Genomic DNA, 18,182 nt, shown 5'->3' on the forward strand with positions numbered 1-18,182 from the left:
ACTCTCCAGTGGAAAGCAGGGAGTGGGAGGAGGAGGAGGAGGAGGAGGAGGTGGAGGAGGAGGAAGGACAGACCTGCAGGTGACCACAGTGGGCCCCCTCTTGATTTGGGGAAGGAACATTAAAAGCAAATCCATCCGTCCCATAAAATCGTATGGCGTGTTGCTCGCGCCGTCTCGGGTCAAACCGTCTTTGCAAACACTTTCTTTTTAAAGGGTCTCAACCAACAATCTTGGGGGGGGGAGGACAATTTGCCGACCCCCTCCCCTGCAAGAAACAATCTCTCGCACACAAGAAGTTGTTCGCCTACCCCCCACATCCCACCTGCCTGATTTGGGGGTTTGAGGTTGGGGGAGAGATGCCTGGAGGGCTCCTGATTGCAACTCATCATGAAATTAAACGCTCTTATGCAAACGAGGCCCCACGCTCCTCCCCCTCTGACAGCTGTCAATCAGCGTCTTCCCAAGGACAGCATGTTTTTTTTTGCCGTCCTCAGCACACACGGCCGGGCCGGGAGGCGCTAATGATCTTTATCTGCCTTTCAACCTGAGCATAATTTCCCGCAAGCCGCTCAAGGGCACCGTTGACATTTCGGCGCGCTGTTTGGAGAACCCAAGGAAGTTGCCGAAGAACGGAGGTGGAAGGGACCCTGGAGGTCTTCTAGTCCAACCCCCTAGCCAAGCGGGAGACCCTAGGCCATGTCAGGCAAAAACCCCTCGGAATGGCACGTCCTCCAAACCATGGGTTGCTTAATCAGGGTCAGTTGCATAAGCCACCAGATCCAGGCAACCTGCGACACTAAACCATGAATGGTGGTTTGTAGGTTCCGAAGCCGCTGCAGATAAGCCAGTGCTGATCGGCAAGGAAGCCATTTGGGGAGAAGGGCAGTCCTTGACTTATGACCCACAAACTCAAGGTCAGAATTCCCACTGCTAAGCAAGGCAGTTGAGTGTATATTCCGCACAGCATTCGCACAATAAGCCTTCATGGGGAATTCCCCCAAACCAGCATGTAAAATGTTTCTCAAACCACAAAACCTCAAAGCAGCCAGTTATTTCAACGCAAGCCCTTATTTCCACCCACTTTTGCCACCTTTTGGCCCACGGTTGTTAAGTGGACCGTGACAGTCGTTAAGTGAATCACACCGTCGTTAAATGAATCCAACTCCCCCACCCCTTAATTTTGCTTGTCGGAAGCCGGCTGGGATGGACACAAAATGGCAGTGACCCGTGACACTGCAGATGTCATATATCCATGCCTGAGTTTTGACCCCACGACTGTAGGGAATGCCGCAACGGTCATAAGTGTGAGGACTTGTGGTTTTCACTGGGTTTCGGGGCTGTCAGAACTTCGAGCGGCCACTAAACGAATCGTTGTAAGTCGAGAACTCCCTGTATAGCCGGATTTCGCGATTTTTGGCCACTTGAAGAGGTGTGGACTTCAACTCCCAGAATTCCCCAGCTGGGGAATTCTGGGAGTTGAAGTCCACACCTCTTCCAATTTTTCCAAAATGGAAAAATACTGCTGTCCAATCAACCCCCCCCATCGGATTTCTTAGAAGGGGCCCCTCACCCTGGATAAAGACCACCCCCAACCCCCCCCCTTTTGCAGTTTGTCCCCCCCCCCATGACATTCCCTGGATTTCAAAGCCCCCCCCCTTTGCAATATGTTAATCTGACCCTTCCCCACCATCTATCTCTCAGCTGCCAACTGTGGATTATGGGGGTAGGAATCCAGGGGCTTTGGGGGAGGGTCAATTAATTGCAATTTCCCTTAAGGGGGGGGCATGCTGAAGTGGGAATGCTGAAAAGGGGGACATTTACCAGGCATATTATTGGGGGCAGGTCGTACTTCTTTAGCCCCCCACCCTCTGTTTCTCCCATCCTCGCGCCCTCCCCCAATTCGGGGAGGGGACTTTCCCCCCAAAAGTAGAGAGAGGGCTAGTTGCCCCTCCCTGCATGCTTTAAGTCCTCTCCCCTGTTTTGGGGGGCTTCCCCCCAAAAGGAAGAGTGAGCCAGCTGCCCCTCCCAGCATGCTTTAAGACCCCTCCCCTATTTGGTGGGGGGGCTTCACCCCCAAAATGAAGAGTGAGACAGCTGCCCCTCCTGGTGTGTTTAAGATCCCTCCCCCATTTGGGGGGGCTTCTCCCCAAAATGAAGAGTGAGCCAGCTGCCCTTCCAAGCATGCTTTAAGACCCCGCCCCTATTTGGGGGGGCTTCCCCTCAAAATGAAGAGTGAGCTGGTTGTCCCAGCATGCTTTAAGATCCCTCCCTCATTTTGGGGGGCTTTCACGCAAAATGAAGACTGAGCCAGCTGCCCCTCCCACATACTTTAAGACCCCTCCCCTATTTCGGAGGGCTTCACCCCCAAAATGAAGAGTGAGACAGCTGCCCCTCCCAGCATGCTTTAAGACCCCTCCCCTATTTGGGGGGCTTCCCCTCAAAATGAAGAGTGAGCTGGTTGCCCCAGCATGCTTTAAGATCCCTCCCTCATTTCGGGGGGCTTTCACCCAAAATGAAGACTGAGCCAGCTGCCCTTCCCAGCCTGCTTTAAGACCCCTACCCTATTTTTGGGGGGGGCTTCCCCCCAAAATGAAGAGTGATCCAGCTGCCCCTCCCACATACTTTAAGACCCCTCCCCTATTTCGGAGGGCTTCCCCCCAAAATGAAGCGTGAGTGGGCTGCCCCTCCCAGCATGCTTTAAGACCCCTCCCCTATTTCGGGGGGGGACTTCCCCCCAAAATGAAGAGTGAGCCAGCTGCCCTTCCCAGCCTGCTTTAAGACCCTTCCCCTATTTCAGGGGGCTTCCCCCAAAATGAAGAGTGAGCAGGCTGCCCCTCCCAACATGCTTTAAGACCCCTCCCCCATTCTGGGGGCTTTCACCCAAAATGAAGAGTGAGCCAGCTGCCCCTTCCAGTGTGCTTTAAGACCCCTCCCCTATTTTGGGGGGGCTTTCCCTCAAAATGAAGAGCCAGCTGCCCCTCCCAGCATGCTTTAAGACCCCTCCCCTATTTCAGGGGGCTTTCACCCAAAATGAAGAGTGAGCCAGCTGCCCCTCCCACATGCTTTAAGACCCCTCCCCTATTTCGGAGGGCTTCACCCCCAAAATGAAGAGTGAGTGGGCTGCCCCTCCCACATGCTTTAAGACCCCTCCCCTATTTTGGGGGGCTTTCGCCCAAAATGAAGAGTGAGCCAGCTGCCCCTCCCAGTGTGTTTTGACCCCTCCCCTATTTCAGGGGGCTTTCACCCAAAATGAAGAGTGAGCCAGCTGCCCCTCCCAACATGATTTAAGACCCCTCCCCTATTTCGGGGGGGGGCTTCCCCCAAAATGAAGAGTGAGCGGGCTGCCCCTCCCAGCATGCTTTAAGACACCTCCCCTATTTCAGGGGGCTTCCCCCAAAATGAAGAGTGAGCGGGCTGCCCCTCCCAGTGTGTTTTAAGACCCCTACCCTATTTCGGGGGTGGGGGCTTCCCTCCAAAATGAAAAGTTAGCCACCTGCCCCTCCCTGCATGTTTTAAGAGCCGGGGCGGGATGAGGTTGCTGGAACTACATCTCCCAGGGTTCCCAAGGGCAGCTGCCCTCGGTGGGCGGAGCTTCGGGCTCAGCCAGGTAAATGCACAGGTGAGCAGGGTGCGGCATATAGGGGCGGCAAGGAAGGAGTGGAGGGGTTGCTTCTGCCCTTTGAGATGACGGGGGGGGGGAGGAGGTGGGGCACCCCAGAGGCTCGTGGGAGGGGGGAGGGGAGGCTGAACCTGTCCAAACCCGGATGCTCCGGGCCACACCTGTGGGCGTGTCCTTCCCTCAACAGCTTCCTGGTGAAGCCCAGAACTCGGGGTCTCTTTGTGGTCTCCCATCCCAGAGGCTTGTGGGGTGGGGTGGGGTTAGAGTGGAGTAGAATAGAATAGAGCTGGAAGGGACCTTGGAGGCCTTCTAGTCCAACCCCCTGTTCAAACAGGATGAGATGCGATTCGATTGGATTAACAGAGTTGGAAGGGACCTTGGAGGTCATTTAGTCCAACCCCCCCCCCCACCTCTTTTGACTGACTTTTCCTTCTGCAAGGGATGGCAGAGAACCCCCCACCCAAGCCGGCCCCCGCCAAGCCTCTCACGGACCTGGACTTCCATTCCGGGGTGCATATCGCGGAGCTCAACCAACTCATCCAGGAGTACCAAGCCCGGACCCCCGAGATCAGGGGAGACCCTGAATTGTTCCAAGCCAAAGATCTGATTTTCTCGCTGCTAGGTGAGTTGGGGGGGCACGGAGACAGAGAAATCAGCCCCCTGTCCCCTCCCAAATGCCCCTTCTAGCCCACCCTGATCCAAAGACCCCCGGCCCTTTGCCCACCTGCTGCCTTGTTCCCCCTACAGGCCAGGTCCAACAATCCGATGGGAAATTGCCCCCGGTCAACCGCTATCTCCTTCTCTCCGGTGGGACCCAGCAGGGCACCGTCCACGTGGATGGTACCACCCTGTGCCCCCTTTTTCCCGGCGGTGACTACGATACCAGTTTCACGCTCCTGGTGCCGGTTCTGAACGCGGCCGGCGTGCCCATCACGTTGGACATGACGCAGAGCCCCCCTGGGCACACCCGGATCAGCCTCCAGCCTTTCGATGCCCCCACCCTGCAACGCTGGACCGAGTGCAGCTCCGGGGACGAAGCGTTCCTCTCCGCAGCGCTGGTGTCCGAGTGGTTTTTCCGGGCGTTGTCCGCGGCGGCGAACAACCTTCGCGTCGAGCTCCGAGGACGCGTCACCTCCGTGATCGTCTGCGTCGGATCCCACCGGGTCCTCTATGACATCGTCCCGGTGGTCGCCTTTCGGGGGTGGCCCGAGGTGGCCCAGCCGTGGCTGCACCAGGGACATTTCTGGGATGGCAAATTACGGGACGAAGACGTGACCGCCAGTTTCTACCTCTTCCCGTCCACTTCTGGCTCGGATTGGTACCTCGCTTTCTCGGCTAGCGAGCTGCACTTGAGACGCATCCTTCCTCCGCCCCTGTGGTGGTCCTTGCGAGCCACCATGGCCGCTCTCCCCTGGAGCGACCTGGAGGGCCTGGGGCCGTACCACCTCTTCACCCTGGCCTTGTGGTCCTGTGAACGGCTGCCCAGCCGCTACCTGGCCGAGGAGGAGAATGCCGCGCACGCCCTCCTGGGTGTCCTGGATGATCTGTCGGGCAGCCTGGCTAAGGGACACCTCCCCAATTATTTCCTGCCCCAGTGGAATCTCCTGCAAGGCTTCTCGCCCCGAGCCATGAGGATCCTGGTCCGGGCCGTGGCCCAGGTGAGGGCCAACCCCTCCACGTACCTCCGCCAGGCCGTAGAAGGGGCCAAGGAAGCTAAACGGCGGGCCAAGGCATATCGGCGCCAGCTGTTGACCCCTACGGACCCATAGCCATGCGGCTGGTTCAACAGGGACGTATCCTGAAGCAGCTCATCTTGCGTTCTTTGGGTAGAAGGGAGGCTGGGTGGATGCGTGCCACGGGCACGGTGCCAGCCGTCAACACAGGACCACACTCCGCGGGCGGAGATCGAAAGGACCACAGCAGCCCCCGCCCACTGGCTCACCTCTGAGACCATCCCAGAATGCGACCTCCAGCTGGCGGGTGGCTGATGGGCAGGTGGGCCTCGGCTTACGATCGCCATTGAGGCCCCAAATTTCCGTCGCTAAGCGAGACGGCTGTCGAGTCGGTTTTGCTCCATTTTTACGACCTTTCTTGCCAAAGTTGTCGAGCGAATCACCGTAGTTGTTAAGTGAATCGAGCTTCCTCGTTGACATCGATTGTCGGAAGGTCGCAAAAAAGGGGGAATCATGTCATCTGCCCAGGACACCACGACCGTCATGAGTACGAGTCAGTGGCCAAGCATCTGTATTTTGAACACGCGGCCACGGGGATGCCGTAAATTGAGGACTAAATGTGAGAGGGTCATTGTCTGCTGTGCTGGCTGGGGGATTCTGGGAGTTGAAGTCCACAGGACTTCAAGTCGCCAAGGTTGAGAAACACTGCTTTAAATATTTTCAAAACAGAAAATAAAAAGAAAAAATATATTTTATTTCTTTGTAAAATAAATCTATCAAGGGGAGGAATGTCCAGCTGGGGAAATTATATGGGATCGATTTATCTTTTGCATTAATCTTTGTCAAAATCCAGAATAAAGATTTATTTGCCCCCAAGCGTGTTGGTGGGGGTCATTTCACGGGAAATCGAAGAGAAAAAATCCCAGGAAGGAGGCAGGACAGGCGAAAAGGGGAAACTTTTTTTTTTAAAGTTTGTTTTTATTTTTCCATAACCATTCTTACATCTTTTTATTATTATTATTATTTTTATTTTATCAATTTCATATATACATTCCCAATTATATGATCTCATAACTGTTATTAATAATATGTATTTATAACAATTTCCCCCTACAGTTGACAATATACTTGAAGATTGCTTTTTTATCATCCCATAGATCCATCTTATCTTACAACGGTCCTACTTCTTCTTCCCTCCCTCCCTCTTTCCTTCCCTCGTTTCTTCTCTCCTACTCCCCTTCCCTCCTTCCCCTTCCCTCCTTCTCTCCTTCCTTCTCTCCTTCCTTCCTTCCCTCCTTTCTTTTCTCCTTCTCTCCTTTCTTACATCATTAATCTTACAGTTTGCCATCTGGATACAACCTTTATGTCATCCTATTTAACCGTTGCATCATTTTTAATCTATTTTTTAATCTTACCTTTACATTTCAGTTGCCTTTTAATTCAGCTCCTCCCCTGCCATTCTGCGCTCTTTTCCAAAAACCTTCAATTTCCTGTTTCTTTTTATCTACATTCCTTTTCTATCTGGGAATAAAAACATCTCTATAATATCTTAGAATACGCTGATTCTGATCCTTCTCTTTAATTGCCAACGTTAATCTGTTCATTTCTGCACGGTCTAATTTTTTATTTTTTTTTTAAATTTCCCTCGGAGGGAATTTTTTACAATTTCCAATTTGGTGCAAAGACAACTCTAGCTGCAGTTATTATACAAATTTTTAAATATATATTTATATGAATGTATGTATGTATGTGTGTATTGTGTGTGTGTGTGTGTGTGTGTGTGTGTATGTGTATATATGTTTATATGTATATATATTTATATATTTATATATGTATGTGTTTATATGTGTATATGTGTATATATGTATATGTGTACATATATATATATGCATATATGCATATATATTTATATATGTGTGTGTATGTGTATATATGTGTATTTGTGTATATGTATATATGTATATATGTATATATGTATATATGTATATATGTATATATGTATATATGTATATATGTATATATGTATATATGTATATATGTATATATGTATATATGTATATATGTATATATGTATATATGTATATATGTATATATGTATATATGTATATATGTATATATGTATATATGTATATATGTATATATGCATATATGCATATATGCATATATGCATATATATTTATATATTTATATATATGTTTGTGTGTGTATGTGTATATATGTGCATATGTGCATGTGTGCATATGTATATATGCATATATACACATATACACACACACATACACACACACACATATATATATATGACTGTTTGTATATATGTACATATGTGCATGTACACATATGTACATATGTACATATACACATATGTACATATATACACACAGACATATATATATAAATATATAAATATATAAATATATGTATATATGCATATATACACATGTACACATGTACACATGTACACATGTACACATGTACACATGTACACATGTATATATGTATATATGTATATATGTATATATATATATATATAAAGGTTTTGCCTATGCTATCATTGTTTCTTTTAATTCTTTTAACTTAAGAAAATAATGATATAATTTTTTAATCATTTGCTCCTGTGTTCCTATGGGTATTTCATCCAATTCAGGCCACTATTAACTCTTGGCCTTCGCTAAAGGGGCTTGGCCCCTTTAAGAAGGGTGGACTTCAACTCCCAGAATTCCCTGGCACCAATGCATTCCTTGGGATGTATATTATACACCCACCGCGGCCTGTTTACTCTTTTATAATCCCTTTCTCTGCAATCTCTCCGCTCCAGGCAGAAGTAGGGAGGGAGGAAGGGGGGGAGAAATACCAAACACAGCTGGCTGGGGAATGCTGGGAGTTGAAGTCCACCCCTCTTAAAGGGACCACGCTTGCAAAATACTGCGATACACCCCTGGCCTTACTCACCGCCTCCGAAACAAACCACGATTCTACTTTGAGCAACCCCAATGCCGGGTTTTAACACAGGCTGTGAAATTGCACAGAGTTCCCGTCCTGAATCCCTCCTCGAGGCTGCTTGAAGGACTCGTCACAATTCTCCTTATCGTCACTGACGTAAAAGTCTTTATTTTTTTTACGGGGGTGGGGGGTTTCCTCGCCGTGCGACGCCAAAGTTTGCGTGGCTAAGTGAAACCGCGGCGGAGTTGAGTTTCGCCCCGGTTTGCGCCCTTTCTCGCCGCTGTCGTTAAACGAATCTCTGCCGTCGTTGCAAAGTGAATCCGGCTTTCCCCCTTTGATGTTGCTTGTCGGGAAAGTCACCCCGGGACTGTCGTAAGTGTGAACCCATTGCCAAGCGTGGGAATTTGGATGGGGAATCGGTGCGAAACAAAGGTCATCGTTGGCTTGTTTCGGGGCCGTTGAAGGTTCATCGCGGACATTAAGTGAACGGTTGTTATGTTGAGGACGGCCTGAATGCTGCCTTTTCTCTGCCGTCCACCAGGGGGCGCCAAACCCTCATTTTAGTTTAACTTAATCCCCTTTGATTGTATAGGATGGGCTGGAACTGGCTGGGGGGGATATAATAACTCGGGGCCCCTCCCTCACCTTGGCTTCTGCAGCAACACACACACACACAGCCCGTTGTGCAGTTGTGGGTCTCTTGACAAGGCAGAAGAGGAAGCCGGCCGTATCAGGGAAACTCTGGGTGGCTTTGGAGGGGAAATGTGGTTGCTGGATTCACCTGGAAGGAAGGACCAAGAGAAGGGCTGGTGGGGGGGCGAGGAAGCCCCCTCTGCAGCCCCAGAATCCCCCTGGGTGACCCGGGCCTTGTGCGGCCTTCCTCGAAGGGTTGTTGTTGTGGGGGTGGGGGCAGAAGGGAGCAAGGAGCCTTGAGTTCTGGGAGGAAAGATAAGGAAAGAAAGAAAGAAAGGAGAGAGAGAGAAAAGGAAGGATAGGAGGGAGAGAAGGAGGGAGGGGAGGAAGGAAGGAGAGAAAGGATGGAGGGGGAGACGGAGGAAAGGAAGAACGGAAGGACAGAGGGAGGGAAGGAAAATAAGAAGGAAGGATAGAAGGGAGGGAGGGAGAAGGAAGGAAAGGGAGAGAAAAGGGAGGAGGAAGGAAGGAAGATGAGAAGGAAGGAAAGAAGAAAGGCAGTGAGAGACAAAGGAACGAAAGAACGGAAGGACGGAGGGAGGGAAGGAAAGGAAGGAAGGAAGGCTAGAAAGGAGGGAGGGAGAAGGAAGGAAAGGGAGGGAGAGATGGAGGAAAGGGAGGGAAGAACGGAAGGACAGAGGGAGGGAAGGAAAATAAGAAGGAAGGATAGAAGGGAGGGAGGGAAGGAGAGGAAGGATAGAAGGGAGGGAGGGAGAAGGAAGGAAAGGGAGAGAAAAGGGTGGAAGAAGGAAGATGGGAAGGAAGGAAAGAAGAAAGGCAGTGAGAGACAAAGGGACGAAAGAACGGAAGGACGGAGGGAGGGAAGGGAAGGAAGGAAGGAAGGATAGAAAGGAGGGAGGGAGAAGGAAGGAAAGGGAGGGAGAGATGGAGGAAAGGAAGGGAAGAACGGAAGGACAGAGGGAGGGAAGGAAAATAAGGAAGGAAGGATAGAAGGGAGGGAGGGAAGGAGAGGAAGGATAGAAGGGAGGGAGGGAGAAGGAAGGAAAGGGAGAGAAAAGGGAGGAAGAAGGAAGATGGGAAGGAAGGAAAGAAGAAAGGCAGTGAGAGACAAAGGAACAAAAGAACGGAAGGACGGAGGGAAGAAAGGAAAGGGAGGGAGAGATGGAGGAAAGGAAGGAAAGAACAGACGCACGGGAGGAGAGGAAGGGAGGGAGGAAAATAGGAAGCAAGGAGGTCTGTCGGTCAATTGTGGTCATAACTCAAGGACCCCCTGTATCCATCTCACACGCACAGTCGCACGCCCAACAGCAACAAGAACAGCAGAAGGGCTTGCTCCCCCCTCCCCTCCCGCCACCCCAGGCAGACCCATCCTCCCCGGCCTGGCGGTGGCCCTGGCAGCCACGCCGGGCTGCAAAGCAATTAGCAAATGGGCCTGGAGTGGGCAGGCCTGGCATGGCGCCTCCTCCTCTCCTTCCGAGCGGGTGCCAAGTAGGAATGGCTCTTCCGCTAATGGATTTTGCTCTGCAAAACTGGGGTGAGGATAACGCGGGCCAAAGTCTCTTGCGGGGGGGGGGGGGACGACAAACACAACCGGAACCCGGGTTCAAGGGTTTCCTGGAAGAAGAGTGCCTCTGAGCATGTTGGGGGGGGGGGGACCCTGGCCAGACATTCAGGCTCAAAAGCACTCTGCGTATGCTCAGACGACTTCGCTCCGAGGAGCCAGCAGCCTGCTTTTCAAATTTGGCCCCTTGGAAGAGGTGTGGACTTCAACTCCCAGAATTCCACAGCTGGTTGGGGGAATTCTGGGAGTTGAAGTTCCGTCCACCTTAAATTGCTGGCTAGGGAGTTCTGGGAGTTGTAGTCCAACCTTCTTAAAGTTGGAGAAAGACTGAACTAGGAAACCCTTCTAGTCCTCCCCAACTCTATCATTCCTAGCCGGTTGGGGGAATTCTGGGAGTTGAAGTCCAACTGTTTTAAAGTTGGAGAAACACTGAACTAGGAAACCCTTCTAGTCCTCCCCAACTCTATCATTCCTAGCCGGTTGGGGGAATTCTGGGAGTTGAAGTCCAACCGTCTTAAAGTTGGAGAAAGACTGAACTAGGAAACCCTTCTAGTCCTCCCCAACTCTATCATTCCTAGCCGGTTGGGGGAATTCTGGGAGTTGAAGTCCAACTGTTTTAAAGGCGGTTGGGGGAATTCTGGGATTTGAAGTCCAACTGGTTGGGGAGTTCTGGGAGTTGAAGTCCAACTGATTGGTGAGTTCTAGGAGTTGTAGTCCAACCGTCTTAAAGTTGGAGAAAGACTGAACTAGGAAACCCTTCTAGTCCTCCCCAACTCTATCATTCCTAGCCGGTTGGGGGAATTCTGGGAGTTGAAGTCCAACTGTTTTAAAGGCGGTTGGGGGAATTCTGGGATTTGAAGTCCAACTGGTTGGGGAGTTCTGGGAGTTGAAGTCCAACTGATTGGTGAGTTCTAGGAGTTGTACTCCAACCGTCTTAAAGTTGGAGAAAGACTGAACTAGGAAACCCTTCTAGTCCTCCCCAACTCTATCATTCCTAGCCGGTTGGGGGAATTCTGGGAGTTGAAGTCCAACTGTTTTAAAGGCGGTTGGGGGAATTCTGGGATTTGAAGTCCAACTGGTTGGGGAGTTCTGGGAGTTGAAGTCCAACCGTTGGAGAAAGACTGAACTAGATAACCTTTCTGGTCCCTCCCAACTCTATCATTCCTAGCCGGCTGGGGGAATTCTGGGAGTTGAAGTCCAACCATCTTCAAGGGCCCAACTTTGAAAAACACAGATCGAATTCAAAAGCCTCTCCCTCCGCCACGGAAGCCACGGACCCTTACTCCACGGGGAAGTGGGCCCACCCCGTGACTCACCCCCCCACCCTCCACCCCCACTGCAAACCATCCTTCTGAATCTGCCAATGGGCCCCCAGGAGCCCCCAAGGCAGCTGTTGGCTGTGGTTTCTGGGGAGGGGGCATTCCGGGCATTCAGAAGATGGGTAGGGGGGCAAGCCCACAATTGCCCTCCCCTTCTCTGGGTTTGGGGAGGGGTCAGAACTACGCACGAGCCCTCTGTACTCCAGGGAATCCTCCACTTATAACCGTTCCGTTTAGTGAGTTACAACAACTCGTTTTCCACACTTACGACCATCCCCGTGGCGATCAAAATTTGGACCCTCGGCCACGGACTCATCTTTATGACGGTCGTACGATTTCCCCCCTCCCCTTGCGACCTTCCGACAAGTCAGGGGGAAGCCTGTTTCACTTTAACGACCGGCCAGACAAGCCCCCCCACCCATCAACCCCTTCCTCCCGTCCCCCTTTCCGGCCCTGCAGACTGTCACCTCCAGGGGGCGCCATTTGTACCAACCAATAGCCAGCAGGGGGCTTCCCTGCGCTTTTCTCCCCTCACCCCTTTTCCCACGACCGACCCCCCCCCGTTTCAGACTAGTTTTCCAATACGGGGAGGGGGACCCTCCTGTCTGCCCCCCACTCTCAATTTCCACCGTGACTCACTGATTTCTCTGGGATTTCACCCCGCTTGGAAACCTCCTGCCCCTTCCCCAGCGCCCCCCCCGACTCTTTGATCTCAACTTTGGGGTGTCTTCAGGACCCCCCACCGCCCCGGGCGACCCCCAACTCGCCTCCTTAAGGCTCCCCCCCCCGCCGCGTGCTTTGCGCGTTGCCAAATATACGTGTCCGTTTTGCGCTGGAGTGATTTTCTATTACGCGCGATGGGGGTCTCTGCTGAATTTATCCCCCTCCCCAAATTGCGGGATATCGCCTTTCTCTGGGAGGCTATGCCCCTGCTGCCCCACATGCCCTCCCCCCCCCCCCAAATGAGGAGCCCTGGCAGGGCGGGGGCAGCCCACCCCCACGGATTTCCCGTCCCTGCGTGTGCCCGGCTTTCGCTCCTGGCGGCGGGGCGAGGGGCGTCTTTCCAACGGGGCAGCGCCTCCCCGCCCCACCGGCTTTGTCACTGGCGTGTGACAGGAGTCCTTCTTCTCCTTTCCTCCCCCTCCCTCCTTTCCCTTCCCCTCCCTTCCCTCCCTCCCTCCCTCGCAGCTGCTCCTTGGCTCGCTGGCTCGCAACGCACCCAGCCGCGTCCCTGGCACACCCAGGGTTGGCGAGGGTCCCTCGTTTGCCCACCGCGCCTCTGGCTCGCCGGCCTCCCACCCCACCCACCCACCCAGCCCTTGCCCCCTCCCCGGCGGCCCAGCCCCCCTCTGAAGGACACGCCAGGGTCTCCCGCTTGGCCTCCCACCCTGCGCAGCGCCGCGGAAGCCGCATGGATGGAGGGCAGGCGAGGCGCCTTCTGCTCCTCCGCCGGGTTTGAACCGAGAGGCGGCAGCGGCCGGATCGGGGAGCGGCTTCCCGGCGTGGCCCGGATCGCGGGGGGAAGGCGGGAGAAGGCGACGGGGAGCGGCGGACGCCCGGCGCCCCTCTAAAGCCGGCTTCGGGGGGCACCCGCGCTCCTCCCGCCCGACTTTCCCCCATCCGGCCGGGAAGAAAAGAGAGGAGAGGGGGGACCTTCGTGCTGCACCCCCCAAAAAGGCTGATGGGGACCCCGGCTGCTCTCGGAGCTCGGTAGCTGAGAGAGGAGAGGAGGAAGAGGAGGAAGAAGAAGAAGAAAAGGAGGAAGGAGAGGAGGAGGAAGAGGAGGAAGAAGAGAAGGAGGAAGGGGAAGAAAAGGGGGCGAGGGTCTCCTCTTCTTTGACCCGGGAGATTGCCAGCGCCCCCCAGCCCCTCCGGATGGGGCAGGCATGGCCGCGTTAGCCAGCTCCTTGATCCGGCAGAAACGGGAGATCCGCGATCCCGTCGCCAGCCGCCCGGTCTCGACCCAGCGGAAGGTCTGTCCGCGAGGGACCAAATCCTTATGCCAGAAACAGCTTTTAATCCTAATCTCCAAAGTCCGGCTTTGCGGGGGCAGAAAAGGCCGGCTGGAGAAACCCCCAGGTGAGTGGACGGGATGGGGAAGGGAGGGGAGGGAGGGGGGGATGACCCCCCCACCTCCATGAAGGGGCCAGAAGGGAGGGGGTTGCCAGGCTCTACTTTGGGGGCTGGGGGGGGTCGCCTCTCTATTATTCCCAGGGGTTTATTGTGAGGATGTGGTCTCTCCATCCTTGGATGGGGAAAGGTGGATTCTGCTTTTCCCAGCGGGCACCAGCAGGTGGCGCTGTCCGGTGGAGAAAGCTGGGCTGTTTCCCCCTACACCGGCACTTCCAAGGGTCAACTGCAGGGGGAGCTCGATCCAATTGGTTCTTAGGAATTAACTACAGGAGGGGCGGTGGGGTGAGGGGGTGCCAGGGCAGACGGCCTTGGCGGGGTTCCTTGGGGGTGGAGGGTGCGTAGGAAGCTGGGGTGCGGTTGGAGAAGGACTTTAAGGACGCCCTGTTATTGTGACGGGGGGGGGGCGGTACGTCCCAAACGGGGTGTCCAAAACTGGGCGCAGTACGAAGTTTTGGAGGGGAGGGGGTCTGCACTGCCCCCTGTTGGCCGAAGCGTCTCTTTGCGAGAGCGTTGTGTGTGTGTGTGTGTGTGATGGAAGCCAACTCAAATATTGTGGGGGTCGGTCCGAGATTCCACTCTTGACAAACTCGGCAAAACTTCAAAAGTGGGGGGCTTCGTACGGGATGGTTTAAAATGGGGAGGGGGTCCCCGTTTCTCTGAGCATGTTGGGAGGGGACGCTTGTTCTCTGCAAAACTGCCATGGGGGAAAAAAAACCCCGTATTTACGACTGTTCATTTAGTGACCGTTTGATGTTACAACGGCGCCGACGGCCGCTTTTTCACACTTACGTCCGTTGCGGCCATCCCCACGGTCGCATGATCCAAATTTGGACCGTTGGCAACTGACTCCTACTTACGACAGTGGCAGCGTCCCCCGGGGGGAAGGGTGTCACGCGATCCCCTCTTTCCGATGAGGAAAGTCTGTTGGGGAGCCAGATTCACTTAATGACTGTGTGACTCACTTAACAACTGGGGTCAAAGTTGATGAAACAAAGGTCTCCCTTAGCAGCAGGCATTTTTGGACTCGATTGTGGTCGTAAGTCGAGGACTGGCTGTGTTTTTGTGCTATTGTTAGGTGATTTCTCACACTAGCGACACTGGGATGTTTTCGTTCCCCCCGCCCCCGCGTTTCGGTTGTCTTTGGAGTGTTGGGGGGGCACGTGGGCCCTTCTTCTCCCGTGGGAGGGGGGTGAGTGGGTGTGCATTCACACCTGTTGTGGGAGTTCGCACCCCCATGGGAAGGTGCGAATGGCACGCTTGGAAAGCCGCAGCAGGAAATGCCCCATTTGGAGCACAAGGCTGGAGGGGGGGGCTTCAGCCAGGAGTTCCAGAAGCCCCCTCCCACCATGGTTAGAGGGGGTCTCCTTACTCATTTCCCCACCCAGGAAAAGGAGGAAACGTTTGGATGGCCTCTAGGGTGCCTGGTCCCTTTCTGAGAATTTCCTTCCTTCCCTCCATTCCTCCATTCTTTCCTTCCTTCTCTCCTATTTCCTCCCTCCCTTCTTTCTAGCTAGTCTTCCTTTACTCTCTATCTTCTTCCTCCCTCCTTTTCTTTTTTCTTCTTTTTCTACCCTTCCTTTTCTCTATCTCCTTTTTTCCACCCTCACTCCCTCTCCTTCCTTCCCTCTGTCCCTCCCTTCTTGCCTTCCATCCCTCCCTCTATCTGCCCATTCTTCCCTTCCTTCCTCTTATTTCCTCCCTTCATTCTTTCTATCTATTTTTCCTTTCCTCTCTCTTCCTCCCTCCCTTTCTTTTTTTCTTTTTCTACCCTTCCTTTTCTCTATCTCCTTTTTTCCACCCTCGCTCCCTCTGCTTCCTTCCTTCCCTCTTTCCCTCCTTCTATCCCACCATCCTTCCTTCATCTCTTCCTTTCCTTCCTTCCTTCCGTCCTATTTCCCTTCATTCTTTCTATCTATACTTCCTTTTCTCTTTCTTTCTCCCTTCTCCATCCCTATTTCCTCCCTCCCTTTCTTTTTTTCTTTTTCTACCCTTCATTTTCTCTCTTTTCTACCCTCCCCCTCTCTTTCTTTCCTTCCTTCCTTCCCTCTGTCCCTCCCTCTAACCTGTCATTCCTTCCTTCCTTTCTTCCTTCCTTCCTACTTCCTCCCTCCCTTCTTTCTATCCTTCCTTTCTATCTCCTTTCTTAACTCCCTCTCCCCTCTCCTTCCTTCTTTCCTTCCCTCTATCCCTTCCTCTAACCCGCCATTCCTTCCTTCCTTTCTTCCTTCCTTCCTACTTCCTCCCTCCCTTCTTTCTATCCTTCCTTTCTATCTCCTTTCTTAACTCCCTCTCCCCTCTCCTTCCTTCTTTCCTTCCCTCTATCCCTTCCTCTAACCCGCCATTCCTTCCTTCCTTCCTTCCTATTTCCTCCCTCCCTTCTTTCTATCCTTCCTTTCTATCTCCTTTCTTAACTCCCTCTCCCCTCTCCTTTCCTTCCCTCTATCCCTTCCTCTAACCCACCATTCCTTCCTTCCTTCCTATTTCCTCCCTCCCTCTCTTTTTCTACCCTTCCTTTCTCCCTCCCTCCCTCTCCTCCCTTCCTCTCTCCCTCTTTTCCTCCCCTTCCCTCTCCTCCTCCTCCTCCTCCCCTGTTGAGGGGTCTACTCAGATGGCTCAGCAGAAAAAGGCCATATAAATAAGCCTTAAATGATGGCTGAGTGGGGGGGGGGAGCTGGAGCCCTTTCAGGTGTGGGAAGCGAGTGAGCCAGAGCGGCTATTAATTTTAAAGGTCTCGGAAGGGGAGGCGGCCTCCGTCCCTGGGGGGGCTTTTGGAGGCACCACCGTGACCCCCAATCTACTTCGCCTCCGGTGGCGGGGGGGGGGGAACCACCAGGAAGGCTGATTAGCCGAGAGCCCCCCCTTCCTCTGGCTCCCCCCAGCCTGTTTGCCAATGGGGCCGGGGGGGGGGGGGTGTCTCCCAAGGTTTTGTCTTTCCTCTTAGGAGTAAATCAGGAGTAACTTTTTGAGGGTGGGCAAGGAAGAGACCGAAGCCCCCTGGGTGGGCAGGCGAGGGCCCTTTTTAGAGGACCCCAGGGGAGGGGAGGGGGGAGACTCTGATGGTAATCAGGCGTTGCGGGGGAAGGTCTCTTGAACCTCTGGAGGGCCCATCAGCTCCAGCTGGGTTGATAAAGTAGCAACAAAGGAGAATCTGTGTAGCTCAGAGTTGAAATGAGGGAGTCCTTTGGGGGGGCGGTCTCTGAGCCCGGTGGTTTTCCTGGCAGACGTCTCATGACCCAACTAGGGAACATTATCAGGGTTAGAAGGGAGGAGGGGTTTGCAGAGGTGGGGGGAGAGGAACAACTGTGGGGTCCTTGGTGCTCTCTGAACTTGCTTGTTTCCTTGCAGACGTTTCGTGACCCAACTAGGGAACGTCATCAGTGCTAGAAGGGAGTGGGGTTCCCGGAGAGGAGGAGGAGGAAGAGGAGGTCTGTGGGGTCCTTGGTGCTCTCGGAGCATAGCCGTTTTCTTCCAGACGTCTCACGACCCAACTAGGGAACATCATCAGTGCCAATCCAGAAATGGTGTGGAGATCCAGCTGCCGACTGAATGCAATTGGACTCTGAGGCAGAACAGGAAGCCGTTTCCCCTGAATGTTACAATCCAGAGGCCCGTGGCTTTTAAATAACCCTACGTACGAAAGGGAGATGCCCCCCCCCACCCCAGTTTCACAGCCATGGGCTCGAGTTGGGGAGGGGGAGCACACCGACCCCACCCACAGGGCCCAACCCTGAGCCGCATCGCCCTCAAAGTGTCCGCGGTGAAGGCGCCCCATCCTCCGAGGGTCCCATCGCCACCCCGGGCAACATTCCCCCCAGGGGTGGATCTCTGAGTGGCCCACTTTCCCCCTAGACGCTGCCTTTCTGATCCGCGTTGGTAAATCCGAAGGCCTCCCCCCCCCTTCCTTTGATTGGTGCCGCTTGGCATCGCGATGGTAGCCTGGAGAAAGGGCACTCGCTTAGAGGGATCGAAGCGGGGTGCCCCCTCCCCGGATAAAAACCTACAGAGAAGACCCCCCCTAAAGACCCCCTGGGACAGGATGGGAATGTGGGGAGGGGGTTAAAAGTGCAAGGGACATTATCATCATCATCATCACCCCTGTGATGACATCATCGCCGGTGCTGCGTTCGGGGTCACGCGGCCCTCGATGGGAATGGGGGCAGAGCGGGGGGGGGGCGACGAGAGAATTAATCAGACGGGAACAATTTGAGCCTCTGCCCGATTCCATTTATCTCTGTTTTCTTCCGTCTGCAGCCCATTTCTTGGCCGTCAAATATATTTCT

General features: G+C 53.5%; 2 protein-coding genes across 2 annotated transcripts in view; both read left to right on the forward strand.

Moving 5' to 3' along the window:
* The first annotated feature begins 3,859 nt into the window (after positions 1-3,859).
* Positions 3,860-5,923, forward strand: TMEM102 (transmembrane protein 102). Its single transcript, XM_014073687.2, has 2 exons — positions 3,860-4,241; positions 4,367-5,923. The coding sequence occupies exons 1-2, from the start codon at positions 4,061-4,063 to the stop codon at positions 5,386-5,388; spliced, it is 1,203 nt and encodes a 400-aa protein (XP_013929162.2). The 5' UTR covers positions 3,860-4,060; the 3' UTR covers positions 5,389-5,923.
* A 7,254-nt stretch (positions 5,924-13,177) lies between these two features.
* The window catches only part of FGF11 (fibroblast growth factor 11), a 20,909-nt gene continuing 15,904 nt past the window's right edge, over positions 13,178-18,182 (forward strand). The window contains exon 1 of the mRNA XM_087714304.1: positions 13,178-13,848. Coding sequence (XP_087570430.1) covers positions 13,656-13,848 — 193 coding nt within the window. The 5' untranslated portion in view covers positions 13,178-13,655. The remainder of the gene's footprint in view (positions 13,849-18,182) is intronic.

Source organism: Thamnophis sirtalis, unplaced genomic scaffold, assembly GCF_051295495.1.
Source record: "Thamnophis sirtalis isolate CommonGarterSnake01/CBP01778 unplaced genomic scaffold, rThaSir2_p1.2 scaffold_4, whole genome shotgun sequence".
In the NCBI taxonomy this organism is placed as follows: domain Eukaryota; kingdom Metazoa; phylum Chordata; class Lepidosauria; order Squamata; family Natricidae; genus Thamnophis; species Thamnophis sirtalis.